This window comes from Oratosquilla oratoria, chromosome 5 (assembly GCF_046742065.1).
Source record: "Oratosquilla oratoria isolate Oo_2021 chromosome 5, ASM4674206v1, whole genome shotgun sequence".
Lineage (NCBI taxonomy): Eukaryota > Metazoa > Arthropoda > Malacostraca > Stomatopoda > Squillidae > Oratosquilla > Oratosquilla oratoria.
The window spans coordinates 16372811-16393242 of record NC_134781.1 but is presented as its reverse complement, the minus strand read 5'-3'; the positions used below and the strand labels follow the sequence as shown (position 1 = coordinate 16393242).

The following is a 20432-nucleotide window of genomic DNA, read 5'->3' as shown; positions in this document are numbered from 1 at the left end:
AGTAAGAGAAATGATTGGATTAACATAAATTAGAAGCAAAATAGAAAAGGCACAACTAAGGTGGCTTGGACACGTGGAGAGAATGGATGAAGAGAGAATTGCAAAGAAAAGATGGAACTGGAGACCAGAAGGTAGCAGATCTAGAGGTACACCGAAGAAAAGATGGAGTTGAAGAAATCCTAGAGACAAATGGATTAGGAAAAATAGAGGATTTGAGGGAAGAAGAAAGCTTTGAAAGGACAATCTGGAGAAGTGTGCTGGCCCGACTGACAGGCTGAAAGCCTACCTGGGAGCAGAAATAAGAAGTAAGATTGTGAAAGGTCTTTCAGCAAGCTGAAGCTCACCAAGACATAATTGAGGAGTTCCGTGGGTCAAAATACTGCCTGCAACTCCAGCACGCCTCAGCACTGATGACAAAGCAAGAAAATTCCGAATGTAATATACTAATCACTATGATCAATCATTATCTTCTGATATCATAATTCTTATGGCAATTGTTTTATTTTGTAGTCAGATTTTTTTTATTATTCATGAAAAAATCACTTAATTATACGAAAGACACAGTAAATTCATATTTCATTATGTACACTGATGGATATGAACTTTGATGACAACATTCATGAATATGCCAGAACCAAAGCAAGAAATGTAATCTATCAATCAATACGATCCTTATCTTCTGATTTTATAATTCTTATGGCAATTGTTTTATTTTGCAGTCAGGGGATTTTTTTCTATTATTTATGAAAAATTACTTAATTATACAGCAGACACAGTAAATTCATATTTTGTTATGTGCACCGGTGTGCTATGATCACGTTACACAAATTAGGGTCATTGACAGTAAGGGATGCTGGAGGTGGAAAGTGGGCGGCACGTAGGCATGTAAGGGATCTGCCCATACTGGAATATAAACACACTGTCTGGCCACTACATTTGAAAATCATCTGTGCTGAGGTTGAGGCGGTGCAAAGGAAAGCCACTAGTCCTGGCCTCACTAAAGGATAAACCCCACTCGGGACGACTGTAGGGACGGAAGACACCGAGGGGGTATGATAGAGGTCTATAAATACGTCAATGGGTTTTACAGTAGCGTAGGATTGAAGTTGACGGCAGCAACCACATGCGAAGGAACTTTTAAGGAAGTTGTCGCTGCATATTTCTAACGCTTTCAAATGTCACCTAGACAAATACTGAAATGACCTTCCAACCATATTCAGCCCAATCTGTTTCGACTAACCAACCAACCTGTCAGGACACATTTAGGAATCCAGTTACTATCAACGAACAAGCCCCAGGAGGGCTTTAAAAATGCAGCCGCCAAGAAACAAAACGAAAAATACGGTGTATGAAATCTATTTTTGTCCACAGATACTTCGACTTCTGGGGTAACGCCAAGCCCAAGTTTGAACCATGAGCGCATTTAAAATTGTATATAATGATTAGACAAGATTCTAATAACCAATCCTACGATTTCCACATCTACTCCATGAATTCCAATTACATTAGATAAGTAATCACCACGTAAGTCAAATGTGGTGATAGCAGAATAGAGAATAAACAACAGGTTACCTGCTGATGAATGACCCTTGACCAAACTTTCCCTGAAGAGGTCATAACTGATAAAATACTCCCCAATGCTCCACCAAACCAAAAATTTGTTCAGAAAAAAAAAAAAAATGCTGGTGGCTGCATTCATCCAAAGCCATATTGATTATGCTTGTAGCTGATAGCACAATGGAGTATCCAAAAGATGTCATTCTAGACTGCAGGTGACTGAAAATAAAATCATAAGATTTATATTAGACTTGCCTTGCAGGAGCCATATATAGGGGCTGATAATTTTGTAAAAGTGGGTGTGTTGCCGGTTGGTTGCTGCATTAAACAACTGCAAAATAATGTATATAACATCTACAACAAAAATGCTCCTAAGTAAGATCCAATTTCCGGCCAGTAGTATATAACTGTACCAGAAACAGCTGAAGTTGCTACCAAATCAGACACTGGGTCCTTATGTAAAAAACAACTTTTATCACACCAATATTACACTATGGAATGACCTCCCTAAAAAGCGCCTAGTTCAGGTTTAAAATATTTTCAATTCTCTGTTGATAGCCAGAAATCAGGATGTTTTTATTATTAGGTTTCTTATATATTATCATACTACTTCAAACAGTTAATTTTGTTCGTTTCCTTATGTTTATTTTTATGTGAATGTAGTTTACAGATCTAGTCAATTTGTATTTTTTTACATTTTTTATCAGTATTATTCATGTAACAGTATTATTATGACATTATCATTTATTTATTATACATATCATTGCTATACATTATTTGTTTAATACCTCAGGTGCCAATGTATATTCTTCCTTCTTTACATAGTAAGTTCTGTCAATGATTATTAGTTTTAAGTACTTCTTGTGAACAACATGTTCTGTTCTTGGTTATATGACTATATCTAAATTTGTCTAGATTTTTTAGGAAGACTACAATGGGAATAAAGTTCATATGTTTTTGGTGTTATCCTCGCAAATTTTATACACTCTATTTCTATATCTGTGTATATATATTTGCTAGTAAAACCAAACAAAACCAAGTACAGGAAATCAAACACACCCGCTAAGTGTACTCTATAGAGGGATGACTTTTGACATTTATACAATCTTGGAGTCATTAAATAGAGGCTTTGATTGTCTATGTAAACATTCGAAGTAGATTAAAATTTCTCAAGAATCTTAATGTTTTAGTTATTCCTTGTGTTCAAGTCGGAAAAGAGATGAGTGATGGAGCACGAATAGAAGTATTTTGTATGTTACTTGTAAGAAGTATATCGAAATGATTCCCAGATAAAAGGGGGATGCAATGGTCCGGGAATGGACGTGGTGAACATTTTGAGAAAAGCCCCAGACCCCAATTCGCTCTTGTAAAGACGAGGTAAGATTACCAGGTGGGATTTTTATAGGTGCATTTTTAACATTTCCTTCGTTGAAACTTAAATGTACATAGATTTATATATGGTGAAAATTGAGAGTGCACAAGAGAAAAATCAAGAAGGTGTGTAAAGGGAATTGTTGGTAAGATTACACACTGACGTATGTGATTTTCGTGTCAATGTATTTATTTTTGCATTGGGTCACATCAAGCTAACATACCTTCGACAATAAAAGTCAATAATACAAGCACTTAAACATTGTATAAACACTTTATCAAATATAACATGCGTAATTTGCACTATTATTCCCATCTTTTGGAAATGAAATTTGTTTGATTTCATTTTTTATGTTTTTAACAAATTTGACACATTGCTCAGTTTGTATTTAATTTCTCCTATTCACTACCCCCAACAATCTAGTTGACCTCGTTGGGAAATTGGGATTTTGAGTGGTCAAAAGAAGTTTTTCTTGATATAAACAATTGCAGGCTCATCCAAATGCATCAACCATCAGATTTAACCTAACTACCAAACTTTACCAGATATAACCTGGGGTGTGTATTTAGCTAGTTGGAGATAGGGATGATGAAAGTTCCCAACCTGATCCCCAATAGGGTATCTTTTACCTAGGTGGAGGCAAAATCCCCATGAACTCTTATCCCTCTGTGCCCAACGTGGGATGCATGTAACTTAGCTAGAGTATTTGAGGACCACATTGGAAATAAGCTTTTATGCTTTTTTTGTGTTATCCTCGGCAATTGTAATTGTTATTTTGAACTATGTGTTCTTTTCATTATCTGCACTTCATGTATATTGATTCAATGCCAAATAGAATTATTATTATTATTATTATAGCTGTTGTTTGGAGGACCACCATCAAGAAATAGCTTCACCTAATGACAGTTGTTTTTACTGAGAATTTCAACTCACCAATTTTGTTGTTGCTAAATTCTGTATCAACCAAAAGTTGACCAATATGAGCAATTCATAAATCTCAGAATGGCAGTATTTGGGGAAAGTATGTCTATAATCATGTGCTCAATATTTCTACATTGCAATCACATGGATGTGGATAAATGCCAAAGTCTTGTAATAAAGGTTATTACATGCTCTATTGATACTCTTGAGTATTGTCTATCAATCTATCTATATTCCAAGGTATTTTTCCTCCTTACAAGAAAGGTACAAAATAGGACGAGGGAGTCATATGAGAGGTACAAAGAAAAGAAAAGAGAAGTAAAGCAAAAGGTAAAGGAAGCAAAGAGGAGAGCAGATGTGAAGTGGGGTAAGAGTATGACAGAAAATTTTGAAAGTAATAAAAAGATGTTTTGGAAAGAAATTAAGAGAGGAAGAGGAGGCAAATCAAGTAGAGAAGAAAAGGTAAAAGGTGCAGATGGAGAGATGATAATGGAAGAGAAGGCAGTAAGGGGAAGATGTGCAGAATATTTTAGGGAGTTGCTAAATGTGAAGGAGGATAGGGAGGGAAAGATAGTTGCAGTGGGAAATGCTAAGAAAATGAGAGTAATGAGTGAGGAAAATGGAGGAGAAATAAGGAAGGATGAAGTGAAGGCAGTTGTTAAGATGATGATGAAAGCAGGTAAGGCACCTGGTCTGGATGGATGCCATGCAGAATGTCTAAAAAAAGGAGGTACAGTGATGGTGGACTGGCTGGTGAGGTTATTTAATGTTTGCTGGAGAGAGGGTAGAGTGCCGGAGGACTGGAGGAGTGCCTGTATAGTTCCACTTTACAAGGGAAAAGGGGACAAGTGTGAATGTAGTAGTTTCAGAGGGATTAGCTTGTTAAGTGTAGTTGGGAAGGCTTATGGGAGGATCTTGATTGAGAGGATTAGGAGAGGAACAGAGGGAGTAATTGGAGAGGAACAGTGTGGATTTAGGACAGGTAGAGGTTGCGTAGATCAGATCTTTGTGATAAGACAAATATGTGAGAAAGCTATAGGTAAGGGGAAGGATGTTTTTTAGGCTTTTATGGATCTGGAAAAGGCTTACAATAGGGTAGACAGAAAGGCACTGTGGGAGGTTATGCAGATATATGGGATAGGAGGAAAGCTTCTAGGATCTGTCAAGAGTTTTTATGAGAGTAGTAGAGCGTGTGTCAGGATTAGAAATGGAGAGAGTGAGTGGTTCGAGGTAAAGGTGGGACTTCATCAAGGATGCGTTATGTCACCCTGGCTGTTCAACTTGTACATGGATGGGGTAGTGCGAGAGGTAAATGCAAGGGTAGTGGGTCAGGGATTGGAGATGGTTAAAGAAAATGGAGAAAAGTGGGAGGTGAGCCAGCTGTTGTTTGCTGATGACACTGCGCTTGTGGCAGGATCAGAGGAGGGACTGAGGAAGTTGGTGACAGAGTTTGGGAGAGTATGTGATAGAAGAAAGCTAAAGATAAATGTGGATAAAAGTAAGGTGATGAGATGTACAAGGGGTGAAAGTGGCAGTAGACTGGAAGTGAGCATTAAGGGAGAGCAACTGGAGGAAGTGGATAGTTTTAGATACTTGGGTGCAAATGTGGCATGAAAAGGTGGAGTGAAGGTGGAGGTAGAATGTAGATTGAGAGAAGCGAGTAAATGCCTTGGTGGATTGAAGAGTGTAATGAGGAATAGACATTTGAGAATGGGTGCTAAGAGGAGACTGTATGAAGGAGTGATTGTGCCAACAGCACTGTATGGGGCAGAAACATGGAACATAAGAGAGGAAGAGAGAAGGAGTTTGAATGTGTTTGAGATGAGGTGTCTGAGAAGTATGATGGGGGTTACTAGGCTAGATAAAGTGAGAAATGAGGAGGTGAGGAGAAGAACGGGGGTGGAAAGGGAGTTGGGAGATAGGGTTGATGAAAGAGTATTAGGATGGTTTGGACACATGAAAAGAATGAGTGAAGAAAGACTAGTAAAAGGTATGGAAGGCAGATGTGGAGGGAGTGAACATGAAGGGACATCCTAGGATGAGGTGGATGGATGGGGTGAAGGGGGCTTTGGGGAAGAGGGGAATGTCTGTTGAGGAAGGACGGGAGAGGACAGAAGACAGGGGTGAATGTAGAATGGTTGTATATGGATGATGTTGTGATGCATGAGGTGGAATGGGTGGGGGGGGATGGGGGGTGTGGTAGTATGTGTGAGCAAAATTTGATGCAGCCCGAAGGGATTTCTCCCCGTCTTTTTTTTTGCATGGGGGGACGGAGAGGGGGGGTCGCCGATTTAATGAAGTGGCCTTGCTGTGTATGTGCTGTGTCTTGCGACACTGCTTCTGACCCAGGGCAGTGGACAAGGTGCAGGGATGACCCGTCATCCAGGAGGTGCTAAGATAAGAGGGAGGGTGGAGGGGTGTGGAGTGTATTCAGGGATGGAATGGGTGGGAATGGTTTTATGCCTTTTCCTTTTTGGCTACCTCCCTTGTAAAGGGAAAAAGCCTTGGTATATGTATGTATGTACAAGAAAGGTAAGCAAGTCAGAAGACACACAACCATTCCCATCCACCACCCTTTCTCCCCTCCACCATCTTAGCTCCTCATGGATGACGGGTCAACCCTGTATCCTGCCCACTGCCCTGGGTCAGAAGCAGTGCAGTAAGACACAGTACTGGGGTATTGGCTGCATGTTATTGTGCAGTATAAATTGCTCAATAACATACAGACGACATTTTAGGGACTATATGGGGTGCCCCTTTGGATCAGAGGCACACATCATTTTGTCTGTGATAGAGGAAATCTCTACTAGAGAAATTATGCTATTTTATTGTAATGTGATTGTTCCTCTTTTATGCTGTCTCCTCCTGAAACTCTTGTATCACTTCTTTGAGTATATATTTCCATTATTTGCCTCTGTCCCCAGTGGTGGAGGGAAGAAAGAATTCTGTATCCGAGTTTCCCATGTGGGCTGTAAAAGTCAGCTAAAGTGGGATGGAGTGACGTGACTAGGTGTCTTGCTCACCATAACCCTATCCTAAGAGAAGTGAAGGCATAAGAGGCTCTGGGAGATTTCCAACCAAAACCCTAAGATTTGGGTCTAATGCTGTTGTGATGATAAGAAATGCCTTATTTGAAACGGTCATATAAAAATTTGATGAGATTGACTGAAATGGAGGAATCTGTGAATAATTGAATGTCAGTCAATATACCAAGAGCTTGTTCCTCCCTAAGGTCAGACTTTTTTATTCATTGCATTACAGGCCAGCAGACATTGGAATACCCAAAATCAAAATAAAATAAAAACCAGCGGAATATCTCTTTTTCATTTCTGCCAGGCTGCTGACTAGCACTCCAGAGAGAGAAAAGGCCTACTGGAGTACTGTTTGTACAAAATGTGCAAAGCTTGGTATGTATAGTAGCTTGTGTGCTCATCAGCCTGGCCAGTGAGAAGGTATAAATGAAACAGAATTGGAAAAATGTGAAGAAAAAAAAAATCCTCTGACCTGACAACATGGCCTCCTAACAGCTTTATATAAATGAATAAATAAATATATATATATATATATATATATATATATATATATATATATATATATATATATATATATATATATGCCCAGAACCCCATGAATAAAAAAAAGTTTGGCCTTTCAACGGAGGTAGTGAAGTCAGAAGGCAAGCACCCACTCCCACCCATTCCACATTCATCCACCACCCTTTCTTCCCTCTCATCTTTGCTCCTCATCCCTGTATCCTGTCCACTGCCTTGGGTCAGAAGCAATGCAGCAAGACACAGCAAGGATGCTTCACTTAATCATTGCCCCACACCCCACTCCTCTTGCAGAAAGAAAGAATGGACTGGGAGAAATTCCTTCAGGCTGCATCAAAATATCATTCATACACAACCACTCCCTAACCCTCCACCCCCCTCCCCTCCCTTCCTTGCATCACTTTGTCATCTGTACACATTCTCCACTCACCACTATCTCCTGCCTTCTCCCTTCTTTGCTCAACAGACATTCCCCTCTTGCTCAACACCCCTTTCACTCCCATCCATCTCATCCTCTGTCATTCTCCTCAAATTCCTTTTTACTTTTGTCATCCTCTTTTACTAATCTTTTTTAACTCATTCTTTCCATATGTCCAAACCCTCCCAATATTCATCAGACCTATCTGCCATCTCCATTTCCAATTCAGCTCTCCTCCTCACCTTATTTCTCACTCTATCCAACCTTGCAACCCCTACCAAACATCTTAGACATTTCATCACAAATACAAGAATTTAAGAACAAACTTGATCTTGAGATACAAAAACAGGTCACCATGAGCATAGCTCCCCTTCCCATAAAATACAACTAGGTAAATATATATAGACTTTTCCTTACTGCCTCTCTTAGATTCCAGGTCGCTGCCCCATACAGTGCCATCAACAATCATCCCTTCACATAGTCTTCTCTTTGCATCCATTCTCAAATTCATATTTCTCATGGCACTTTTTAATCCCCCAAAGCATTTATTTACTTCTCTCAGTCTATAATTTACTTCTCTCAGTCTATAATTTACTTCCACCTCCACTTCTCCCTTGAATATCACAAGTGTATGGACATCTGTATGCATATATCGAGATTGTTAAGCTAGACTGATAATTTTTTTCTGTAAATGGTAGACAGTGGAAAAATGATCTGTGCCAACTTTTATAGAAATCCATTGAAAAAAAAAAATAATAATAATTGATGTCTTTTATCTTATATCTTAGTACAGGGGTTCTCAGCCTTACTTGGCCCATTGTCTTTCAAAAGGTGCATTCTAAATAATATGCAAATATTACTAAAAACCCTTTTATTTTTTCCAGATTAGTATATATTAGTATAAAAACAACAGATAATTTTTTCTATTAGTTACTAAGACTTAGTAACTGATAGAAAAAATTATCTGTTGTTTTTTTGGGGGTGACTAGAAGCTTTGATAAAGATTGTCTTGTTAACTTGTTACTATGTGTAAAAGTTACACCATACTGGATTTTTCTCTGTGAATACCCAGATTTTGTAAGAAAGTATAGAATTGTATTGCTGAAAGCTATTATTTTACCCTTAAGAGACAATTCATTTTAGCAATATAGATGAAAAATGCATACTGATAAAATAGATATAAAATGCAGTATTTTGTCAGTGACATTTTTCATATATAGTGGTAACCAGGAGAATGGTAGGAAGAGTTTTGGATGTAAATGTTCTAAGGGGAGAGAGTGGGGGAATATCAGATCATTTTTTGGTGGAAGGTAAGTTGAGAGTGGAGGATAGATGGAGAAAGAGGAAAAGGACAGAAGGTAGGGAGGTGCTTAGAGTAAACTGCTTAAATGAGAAAGAAAAGGAGGAGTACAAGAAGAAGCTGAGAGAGGAGTGGGAGGGAGTGAAGGATAGAGTAGAACTAGGAGTGGAGGAGGAATGAGGATGGTTCAAGGAGGGAGTCACAAGGTGTGCAAAGTTGGTGTGTGGAACAAGGAAGACAGGAAGAAATAGAAGGAAGGGTAGCGAGTGCAATGTAGATCAGTTTGAAGCTTTAAGGTGCAATGTAGTTCAGTTCAAAGCTTTAAGAATCATTTAGATATACACCTAAGCAAGATGCTGTAATGATTATCATTTATTTCATATTATTTGTTTTTGTTTTGTTATTATTTGTCAGTTTGATTCTCATTTATTATTAGTTATATGTTAATTTATTATTATTTACTATTTACTTGTTTGTTTATTATTTAGCTATACCTATGCATTTATTTATATATTTTATTTGTTATTTACATTATTATACATACATATACCAAGGCTTTTTCCCCCTTCCAAGGGAGGTAGCCAAAAAGGGAAAGGCATAAAAACACTCCCACCCATTTCATCCCTAAATACACTCCACACCCCTCCCACCCTTCCTCTCATCTGAGCACCTCCTGGATGACGGGTCATCCCTGCACCCTGCCCACCGCCCTGGGTCAGAAGCAGTGTCGCAGGACACAGCACATCCACAGCAAGGCCGCTTCATTTAATCGGCGACCCCCCCTCTCCGTCCCCCCTTGCATATAAGGAGAGGACGGGGAGAAATCCCTTCGGGCTGCGTCAAAACTCACTCACACACACTACCCCACCCCCCACCCCCCTGCCCATTTCTCCCCATGCAGTCACAACATCATCCATATACAACCATTCTATTATAGTTTTTATTTATTAGATTATTATGATTTTTTTCACATCCGACCTAGATATGGACTAAAAGGTCTCCTGTTGGCATGCTCCGCCTTTGTAATCCTTTGAGTGGTAGGATGAGGAAGCAAACAAAGTTGTAGAAGAGAAGAAGCAATCATTCACCGATTGTTTACAAAATAAGACGAGAGAATCATAATGAGAGGTACAAAGAGAAGAGAAGAAAAGCATAAGGTAAAGTAGGCAAAGAGAAGAGCAGATGTGAAATGGGGTAAGATTATGACAACATTTTGAAAGATAATAAAAAGATGTTTTGGAAAGAAATTAAAAGAGGAAGGGGAGGCGAATCAAGTAGAGAAGAAAAGGTAAAAGTTGCAGATGGAGAGATGATAATGGCAGTAAGGAGAAGGTGGGCAGAGTTGTAGGGATTTACTCAGTGTGAAGGAGGATAAGGAGGGAAAGGTAGCTGCAGTGGGAAGCACTAAGAAAAGGACAGTGATGAGTGAGAAAAATGGAGGAGAAATAGGGAAAGATGAGGTGAAAGCAGTTGTTGAAATGATGAGAGCAGGTAAGTCACCTGGTTTGGATCATGTGAAGTGTCTAAAAAGGGAGGTACAGTGATGGTGGACTGGCTGGTGAGGTTACTTAATGTTTGTTTAAAAGAGGATAGAGTGCGAGAGGACTGGAGGAGTGCCTGTATAGTTCAACTTTACAAGGGAAAAGGGGACAAATGTGAGTGTACTAGCTTCAGAGGGATCAGTTTGTTGAGTGTAGTTGGGGTTTTGAGAGGATTAGGAGAGGAAAAGAGGGGGTAATTGGTGAGGAACAGTGTGGGTTTAGGACAGGTAGGGTTTGCATGGATCAGATTTTTGTGGTAAGGCAGATATGTGAGAAAGCTTTAGGAAAAGGCAAAGATGTTTTTGGGCCTTTATGGATCTGGAAAAGTCTCATGACAGGGTAGACAGGAAGGCACTGTAGGAGGTATTGGAGATATATGGGATAGGAGGGAAGCTGTTAAGGTCTGTCAAGAGTTTTTATGAGAGTAGTAGAGCCTGTGTTAAAATCAGAAATGGAGAGAGGGGTTTGAGGTAGAGATGGGACTTCACCATATATATATATATATATGTATATATATATATATGTGTGTGTATATATATATGTATATATATATGTATATATATATATATATAATATATATATATATATATATATCAAATCAGCCATCCTGAGTCCACTGCTGAACAAAGGCCTCCTTCATAGCATTCCAAAATTCACACAACTGCTCCAACCTCTGCCACATCACTCCTGCAAACATCTCAATCTCTTCTCTCCACCTTTTGTCTGGTCTTCCTATCTTGCGGTGTTTGCTCAGTAACACACTTATTCCATCGCTCATCAGTTGTTTGCACTAACTTACCTGCCCAATTTCACCTCCTCTCTTTTACCGCCACCACATTTTTCATTCTAGTTTGCTCACTCAACCAACTTGCTCTCTTTCAGTCTCTCAGCATTATTCCCATTATTGATCTCTCCATTCTCCTTTGTGCAGTCCTTAGCTTTGTTTCCATTGCCTTCATCAGTTTCCAAGTCTCACACCCATAGATTATTGCTGGCAGAATGCATTGATTAAACTTTGTTTCAAACATAAAGGTAGAGAGCTTTTCAGGATTTTATTATATGTACCAAACACTTTCTAGCCAATTGTAATCCGTTTTTTTTATTTCATTATCATGATCTTTTGTCACTTTCAATATCGTGCCTAAATAATTATATTCTTCAACTTCTTCAAGACCCTCACCATTGATTATAATCTCTTTACTTTGAACTTTCGTGTTGACTATTACTTTGGTTATACTCTTATTCAATTTTAAACCTACTTTGAAAATTTCCTTGTTCAAATCACTCAGCATATCTTGCAAGTCTTCTGCTCTTTCTGAAATAAGAATAATGTCTTACAAATATCTTAGGTGGTTCAAATATTCACCATTAATCTACAAACCTTTCTCTTCCCAACTCAACCTTCTAAAAATCTCTTCCAAGCAAGCTGTAAATAATTTGGGTGAAATTGTATCACCTTGCTGTACTCCTTTTTTTTATCTTGATGTAGTCGAATTATAGCTACCTTTTGCATAAATCTTTTCTAAAACCCTTATGATCTGCTCATTTGTACCCTGCTTGCATAGTGAGTTTAGTATTGCCATTTGTTCTACTGAGTCAAAGGCCTTCTTGTAATCTTCAAGAGCTAAACAGAGAGGTATATTGTATTCTGTTGTTTTCTTGATTAGTTGGTTCATCGCCTGCAAATGGTCTAGAGTCGAATATCTGCTCCTAAAACATGCCTGTTCTCTGTTGGTTTCCATCTACAACTTGACTTAGTCTATTTGTAAAGATCTTGGAGAATATATACATTTGATAGCAAGCTAATCAGTCAGTAGTTACTAAGGTCCTTCTGATCTCCTTTTTTATGAAGCAAAATCACTATACATTGCACCATGATTTAGGAGTGCTTTCTTGACATAAGCACTGGGTGTACAACTGAGCTAACTTATTATGAACTTCTTTCCCTGCTTCTTTCAATAGATCTATCAGTATATCATATTCCCTAGGTGCTTTTCCTCATTTCATATGTTTAGAGCAAATTCTACTTTCTTTGTAATCACTGGTACACAACTAACGTCTACAGATGAATGTACTGACTCAACTATGGGCAGTGGACAAGGTGCAGGGATGACCCGTCATCCAGGAGGTGCTAAGAAAAGAGGGAGAGTGGAGGGATGTGGAGTGTATTCAGGGATGGAATGGGTGGGAATGATTTTATGCCTTTTCCTTTTTGGCTACCTCCCTTGTAAGGGGGAAATAGCCTTGGTATATGTATGTATGTATGTGTGTAACTATGGTCTTTGACAGGTAAAGCTCTTGTTAAAATTTTTCTATTCTTTTTACCATTCTGTCTCTGCATTTAATCATTCCTCCATTTCTATCTTTCAAACATATCATTTGTTGTCTTCCTAAAGCATGTCTGCACTTGGTCCCTTTAATACTTTTACCTTTCTGAATAGTTTCCTCTATTTCATCCATGTTTTTCTTTTCTCTGATCTGCCTTTTACTGATAAGCTTGTTTAGTTCTACTCTTTCTATTTCGTCTCTCCTTTTAATCTGCATGGCCTTTCTTCTTTTAATTAGGTCACTTGTAGCTTTGGAGTATTTGTTCTCTGTAATACTTTTTGTACTTCCTACTTTCTCTGCTGATTCCCTAATGATATTCACTAACTTCAAATTCATATCTTTGACAATGTCCTCATTAGTTCTTAGAGCTTCGAATCTATTTTTAATTTATAACTGAAATTTCTTCTTATTAACCTTAACCTTTGCAAGGCTTATTTTCTTTCTTAAAACTAGTTTATTTCTCTTGGCTCTGAAATTGAATTTAGCTGTGCAACCTACCATTGTATGGTCAGTACCTATGTTGACTTTATTTATGACTGTAACATTGCTAATGCTCTTGCTCTCATCTCCTGATATGAAGTCTACTTCATTTTTTGTTGTTCCATTTGGACTTCTTTAGGTCCATTGACGACCTGTATGCTTTTGGAAAAAGTGTTCATTGTCCTCATGTTGTAGTTCTCTGCAAAATTGACTAACATCTTGCATCTGTCATTTCTTTCACCTACTCCAAACTTGGGAAGAGGGTGGAGGGGAGTGGAATATATAGGAAATGGAATGGGTGGGAGTGGTTTCTATGCCTTTTTCTTTTTGGCTACCCCCCGTGTAGGGGGAAAAAGCCTTTGGTATATGTATGTATGTATGTACTCCAAACTTCCCAATGCATGACTTGTCTCCCATCTTCTTCACCACTTTAGCATTAAAGTCGCCAATTACCGTGTACTTACTTTTTTCTTGATCCATTACCTGACTTAAATCATCATAGGACTCAATTTCATCATCTGAACTCTGTGAAGTTGGTGCATAAATCTGAACTATTTTTAGAGTGTACCTTTTACACAGCCTAATCACAATCCAAGCTACCCTGTCTGATAAACTACTGAACTTGACTATGTTACCAGCAACCTCTTGATTTAACAAGAATCCTACTCCACTAGATCTTTCTTTGTCCTTACCTCTATAGTAGAATAGGTGGTGACCATCTTGCCATTGTATCAGCTTTTCTTACGCTTTTCGGACATCGCTCAGTCCTACAATGTCCCACTTGATGTTGTCAAGTTCTTTCATTAAACTCTCCAGCCTGTGGTCTTCTGAGAGAGTTCTTACATTGTAAGTATAGATCTTCATTTTCTTCATATTGTTTAATGTCCAAGTCTTGGATCTGCTTAGACAGTGCTTACTTGCATTCAGTGGCACACTACCCGTAAGCACATGAGGCAATGCAGTTGGACGTTTAGGAGACGATGATCCAACAAGAACACCTGGTTTTGTTTTGGTTGTACTATTCATAGTTGCTATGAAGGGGTTTGGCAGTAATCTCACCTCCCTGACAACTGGTTTCTGGTGAGATATTTCTCTTGTGTCACTTTATTCTTTATATTCGGTGAAGCCCTATATATCTATAGGGTGCCCAATGGTCCACGCCATCAATATGATGGTACCCCATATATCTATGAGGAGTTTCCCTGCTCGCCATTAGGGACATGCCAGTTAGCAGTGGGTCCTGTGACTATGTGAGCTGCTCTTTGTCAGATCTTTCTTACAAAACCTGTTCGATATGGGTGACCCTGCAGAGATTTCCTCTCAATTGACATAGCTTTTGTAATCATTAAGATTCTCAAGCCTATCCACCACATCAAGGTGTCACCTTTCATATATTATATATATATATATATATATACATATATATATGTATTTTTTTTTTTTTTTGTAATTTATGTACTTATAATATTTTCCAGATGATGGACTGGGAGTGTGTGTGAGTCAGGCAAGGGACCAATGGGGAAGTGCCTTTCCTGTCTCAAGGTTTCTCCACCAACCAACCACCATCATCATCACCATCATCACCATCATCATCATCACCACTACCACAATGCTGCTAATCATTCATTACAAGGTGAAAGAACAAGAGGTAAATTGTATTGAGGAAGTGGTTTTAGTATTTATTGTAATTAAAAAAGTTTTATTATATTATTTAAGAGGCATGTGACCATCATTTTCTAGATATAAGGTGACGACTGTTTGCCCAATGTTAGACAACATTGATTTAATATTTTCTTGCTTTAGTTCTGATTTCTCTGTCATTGAAATACAAGGGATTGCAAACACAAAGAGTGAAGATTGACATTTTGTGATAGCCATAGGTTATGATTTGATGCAGGGGAATATTCCCCAAGAATTCATGAAATGCTGACATTCTATCCACATACCCTCTTTACCATTCTGTCTCAAAATTTCCATTCTTAGAGAGTAATCCTCTGTGTCCACACTACTTCAGAATATTTTTCCATCTTCCTCTCTCCAACAGAAAATAATGGTAAAGTACGTTTCAAAGACTGGTGTAGTCACCATACCTAAAGAAAAAAAAAGAAAAATAGAATATTAAGGGCAGCAACAAAGGTGATTATTCCATATTCAAATGACAATACATATAAGAAAAGAATGAAGAAAAGAGAAGTTCCCACATTGAAAGAATAAAGGAGAGGTGACATGATAATGATGATTAGATCAGAGAAAAGTGTAGAAAATTGTTGAAAGATGTCAAGAAGTGTAAACCAATTTTAGGCAAAGTTTGATGAATGGAGACAGTGCCAATCCCATATAGTGAGTCGTCCTTATACGGTAATTCTTTATCCGATAAATTCACAGTTACGGTAATTGGTAATTACTACCCTCGATCCTATTTACGGTAAGAAAATTTCACAAATACAGTATCCGCTCGTGTTTTGGAGGTAAAATTAGATATTTTGAAGAGGTAAGAGCAGGAAGAAGGTACGTCTGCCATAAGTCGAAACTTGGGTTCAGCATATGGTAATTTCAATTTGCGGTAAGGTTTTCAGGAAAGCATGTGTACTGTATAATGAGGACTCACTGTAGTACAACCAGATAAATACTTCTCTTGTCTTCTCCATTCTCTCTTTTTCTTTCTCTCCCCCTCTCTCTCTCTTTCTTCATTGTCTCTATTTCGTGATCTCTTTTACCACATTCTCTCTCTCTCTCTTCCTATCTTTTATGCTCAAATTTGTGCTCCTTCATTTTTCACTCCTCTTTGAGTTCAACATTTGCTGCTGTGAACTGTTGGCCTCTACATTCTTCTATACTGTAGGTGGAAGGAAGGAGCTGAAACAGGACTGGTTTAATAAAAGATGTGAGATTGAGAGAGAGAGAGAGAGAGAGAGAGAGAGAGAGAGAGAGAGAGAGAGAGAGAGAGAGAAAGAGAGAGAGAGAGAAAGAAAGATATGGCATTGGGAAAATGGAGAAAGAGAAGAAGCCATAAAACAGAAGATTACAAAACAACTATACAGTAATCCATGGGAGGACTAAAGTAATTTTCAAAGGGGTGTTATAGATAAATGCAAAGATGAACCGAAACTGTTTTATAGGTTTATCAATTGTAAATTGATGAAAGAATACTAGGATGGTTTGGGCACATGGAAAGAATGAGTGAGGAAAGACTAGACATAAGTGTGGAAGGCAGAGGTGGGTGGGGTGAACTAAAGGGAAGACTGAGAATGAGGTGGATGGATGGGGTGAAGGGGGGGGACCTTGAGGAAAAGGACTATGTCTGCTGTAATTGGAGTATTGCCAGCCTCATAAAGAAAGTACCTAAGTCATTTGTCCAATTTTTCAGGAAATAGAAAAAAAAATGTTTTTCTATTTTATAAATGTACGTAATGTTCCTCCTAACGTAGTTTAAACCTACTCAGACACTAAATAAAACATTGGGATTGTACCACAGGGAGCAATGAAAAATTGATTTCGGGAAAAAAAAATCCAGAAACTGACGAAAAATGACTTAGGCAATTTCTTTATGAGGGTGACGGTATGTTGCTAGATAGAATCTGTGTTAGTACTATTCTAATACAGGGTGGTGACCTGAATATAAATGTGCTAGTACACTTCTTACATATATTTTTAATGATTTCTCTGTTAATTGTAGGGGGTGTTTGATATGATATAGAATATGGTGGTCTATTGTGGATCGATTATTTTATGATTTGATTATGTTTTTGTATGGGTGTATTGTGGGGCATTGATACAGGTTTGAAAACAAAATGACCATTGTTGCCTTGAGTGGTACTGAATATCTTACATCTGGCACAATTGTTGGCAAGTTATGGGCTCTCACAAACTGTGTTCTGAATTATTCTGAGAATTCTTACTTGTACATTTTATTTTACAGATGGGAGTGAAAGTGGAAGTAGCCAATGTGATGGGGAGGATGGACAGCTTCCATCTGGGCCTCTGGCTTTGGAAACCCAAAGCAATGGCAGTGGCAAGAATTCTGTTGTGGTGCAGCCAGTGGAGAAGAGGTCATTCTACTCACGCATTCCACCAATCCCCAAGTCTGGCAGCAACGAGGTGAAACGGCTCTCATCCAAGGATTATTCTGAATCCAAAATCAACTCATTGTTTGATCAGTATAAGGACCCACACTGTGATGCTATTCTATCTGAAGGCATTGAAAGGTTGTGTATGGACCTGGATGTGAAACCTGAGGAATTCAAAGTACTAGTTTTTGCATGGAAGCTGAGTGCTGAAACAATGTGTAGATTTACAAGACCAGAATTTGTTGGAGGTTGTAAGACACTTCGTGTTGATTCTATTAAAGGTATTCAGTCCAAATTCCCAGAAATGCTTGCTGAAGTGCAGGACTCGGAAAAATTTAAGGATTTGTACAGGTTTACGTTCAAATTTGGTCTCGACGTCGAAATGGGCCAAAGAATATTACCGTCCGAAATGGCCATATCGCTGTGGAAGCTCGTCTTTACGCAGCGTGAGCCTTCAACTCTACGTAGGTGGTTGGCATTCCTGGAAGAACACCCAAATATCCGTGGAATTCCACGGGACACATGGAATATGTTCCTTAATTTTACAGAGGCTGTGGGAGAAGACCTGAGTAGTTATGATGATACAGAGGCATGGCCAAGCCTCTTTGATGACTTTGTAGAATATGAAAATGATCAGTTGAATCAGAATATCACCAAAGACCAAAAGGAATAGATGTATACACTTGATTTTTTTTTTCCAGATTGTGCAAATAATAAACTATTTTACTTTATTATCAATAAATATTTAAAGAAATCAGATGGCATACATTATAACCAAATACCAAAGGGATACTATGATTACCACAATATCATGGTAAGGGGTTTGATTTCCTAAAACTTGCTCTGCATTTTTATTCCAGCCTTTGAACATTCAGTCAGTTGTTAGTAAAATTTCCAAAGTTTGGTTGTAAGTTATTGAATATAGTAGAATTTTATTTTTGTGTGAATGGCACAGTAAAGTCCATTAACTTTGTGATGCTGTCAAAGATCTCAGGTTGGGTAGGATGGTCATAGTCTCATTTCACATGGGATATACTGCATAGAAAGTCCCTGTGACAGTCTCAACCATGATTTGTCAAGTAGTTACACCAGTTTTACCCCTACAGTTTTGTTTTTGAACCGCAGTTTGCAAAGCTTTATTTCTTTTTTATGTAATGCAACATTATTTGTATTAATACTTAATTTTAGCAATGGTACAAAGCTATAAACTTATGAGCATGGTGGCTTCTCGAAAAGTAGGTTTCTCAGAGCTAAGCTAGGATAATTAAAATCCTGCTAACTTTTGTAAGCTTGTCTAATGATTTTCCATCACTCAAAAGCCTTCCAGATCATGTGTCCATGACAAGTGAACACCATTTTACTGGCCAAGGAGATTTCTTTTCCAGGAATGAGAAGAAAATGGCAGCAAGGTCAGAATATCTTTCAGAAATCAGATAACGATTGTTTTTGTGATAAAGAAAATAAAAATAAAGATTGTTTTTGTGACAGAAAATTGGTCAGAGGAGATAATTTTCATTTTATGTGTTCCTGGGAGGTGTATATTGCAACAACAGAGAAAATGATGGCTGTTTTACGTTAAATGTGTATGATTGTGGAATAGTGTGCCAAGACATCACAAACATGTACATACAAGTCTTTATTTGAAATTTTTACAACATTATTAATATCCTAATACCTTCATTAGAGATTTATGAACAACACAGGGTATTGTCAACCAGGGTACGAGTTACTGGTTTGTAAACCATCATCAGCATGAAAATTATATTAATCATTATGTAATCAGGATGTTAAGTATTCTCTGTGTATATATGAGTGTGCCTTTGCTTTTATATTACTTGTATGTATACATATCCTGTATGTATACTTACAGATGTAAAGTTATCCTATCAGTATTTACAAGTGTTTGTCATACTTAAATATGAAAATAATTTTTTTATGATAAATGTATATATAGATATAAAACTTTTTTTCAACAACTTCTGGGTGGATTTCTCCATTGATTGTGGCTTGCTCACCCATACTCATGTAATGGGTTTGGGAAGAAAGGTTAATTCCTTGTCAAGTGATAAAGAAAAACATAGCTTTTCATATTTCTCATTGATTGGAGTTTGGGGGTCAGATAGTGGTCTCTTTAGGCCGCAGCTCCCTGTGGTGGTGAGGGATGGGTGTCCAATACGCAAGGAATTGCCATTAGGTTTGATAGGTGTCCTTGGAGTCCGCTCGACCTCTTTGGTGGAGAATTCTTAGGCAGGCTGGACATGGCATAAAATCGAGACTTGTGCTGAAGGCCCAGATAGGATCTTGGATACATATATAAAAGACCTAGGCCCAAATACAGTAACAGCCTTAACTATCTGGAAAAAGATCTCATAATACCCATATTAACCACTTTGGTATTATGACGCCTACGTAGGCATCACGAGGGATGAGTGGGTACATTAGGATGCTGACATTGGCATCTTGAATATACATTTTTTTGTAGTTGTACAAGAGTTACCCCCCATGATTCTGTGAACTGTTTTTATTACGTTTTCTGTTTATTATTACTAAAGAGTAAAAGAGAACGAGTAATACAGCAGTGACTTTGTATTTTATAATGCGAGTAATGTGATGCAAATTACATATGGCAGCCAATACTGAGCATGAGAATTTGAGTCATACTGAAGTAGTTAAAAACAAAAGAAAAAACACCTAAAAAGGTAGTATACTACAATCTCACTACTATCCACCATAAACAAGCTGATGTAAGGATTACTATATCTCAATAACAATAGGCTTCTTCCCTTTTATAAGGGAGGTAACCAGCCAAGGTACCCACCTCTACCCAACCCATTCCCATCTGTTGCCCATTTCCTTTTCATCTTAGCTATTTGTGGAGTAGGATAAAAGGAAAATGG

The 20432-nt window shown here is 38.1% G+C and overlaps 1 protein-coding gene across 5 annotated transcripts; it reads left to right on the top strand.

Moving 5' to 3' along the window:
* Nucleotides 1–2739: 2739 nt before the first annotated feature.
* Nucleotides 2740–18290, top strand: SCCRO3 (defective in cullin neddylation 1 domain containing SCCRO3). 5 transcript variants are annotated; one of them, XM_076184948.1, is made up of 5 exons: nucleotides 2741–2934; nucleotides 7187–7257; nucleotides 10102–10276; nucleotides 14944–15116; nucleotides 17388–18290. In XM_076184948.1, the coding sequence occupies exons 4-5, from the start codon at nucleotides 14984–14986 to the stop codon at nucleotides 18206–18208; spliced, it is 954 nt and encodes a 317-aa protein (XP_076041063.1). In that variant the 5' UTR covers nucleotides 2741–2934; nucleotides 7187–7257; nucleotides 10102–10276; nucleotides 14944–14983; the 3' UTR covers nucleotides 18209–18290. The 5 variants fall into 5 exon arrangements, with proteins under 5 accessions (XP_076041065.1, XP_076041064.1, XP_076041063.1 ...); XM_076184950.1 differs by lacking the exon at nucleotides 7187–7257 and having other exon boundaries at nucleotides 2740–2934; nucleotides 14944–15101; XM_076184949.1 differs by lacking the exon at nucleotides 10102–10276 and having other exon boundaries at nucleotides 2740–2934.
* The last annotated feature ends 2142 nt before the right edge of the window (nucleotides 18291–20432 follow it).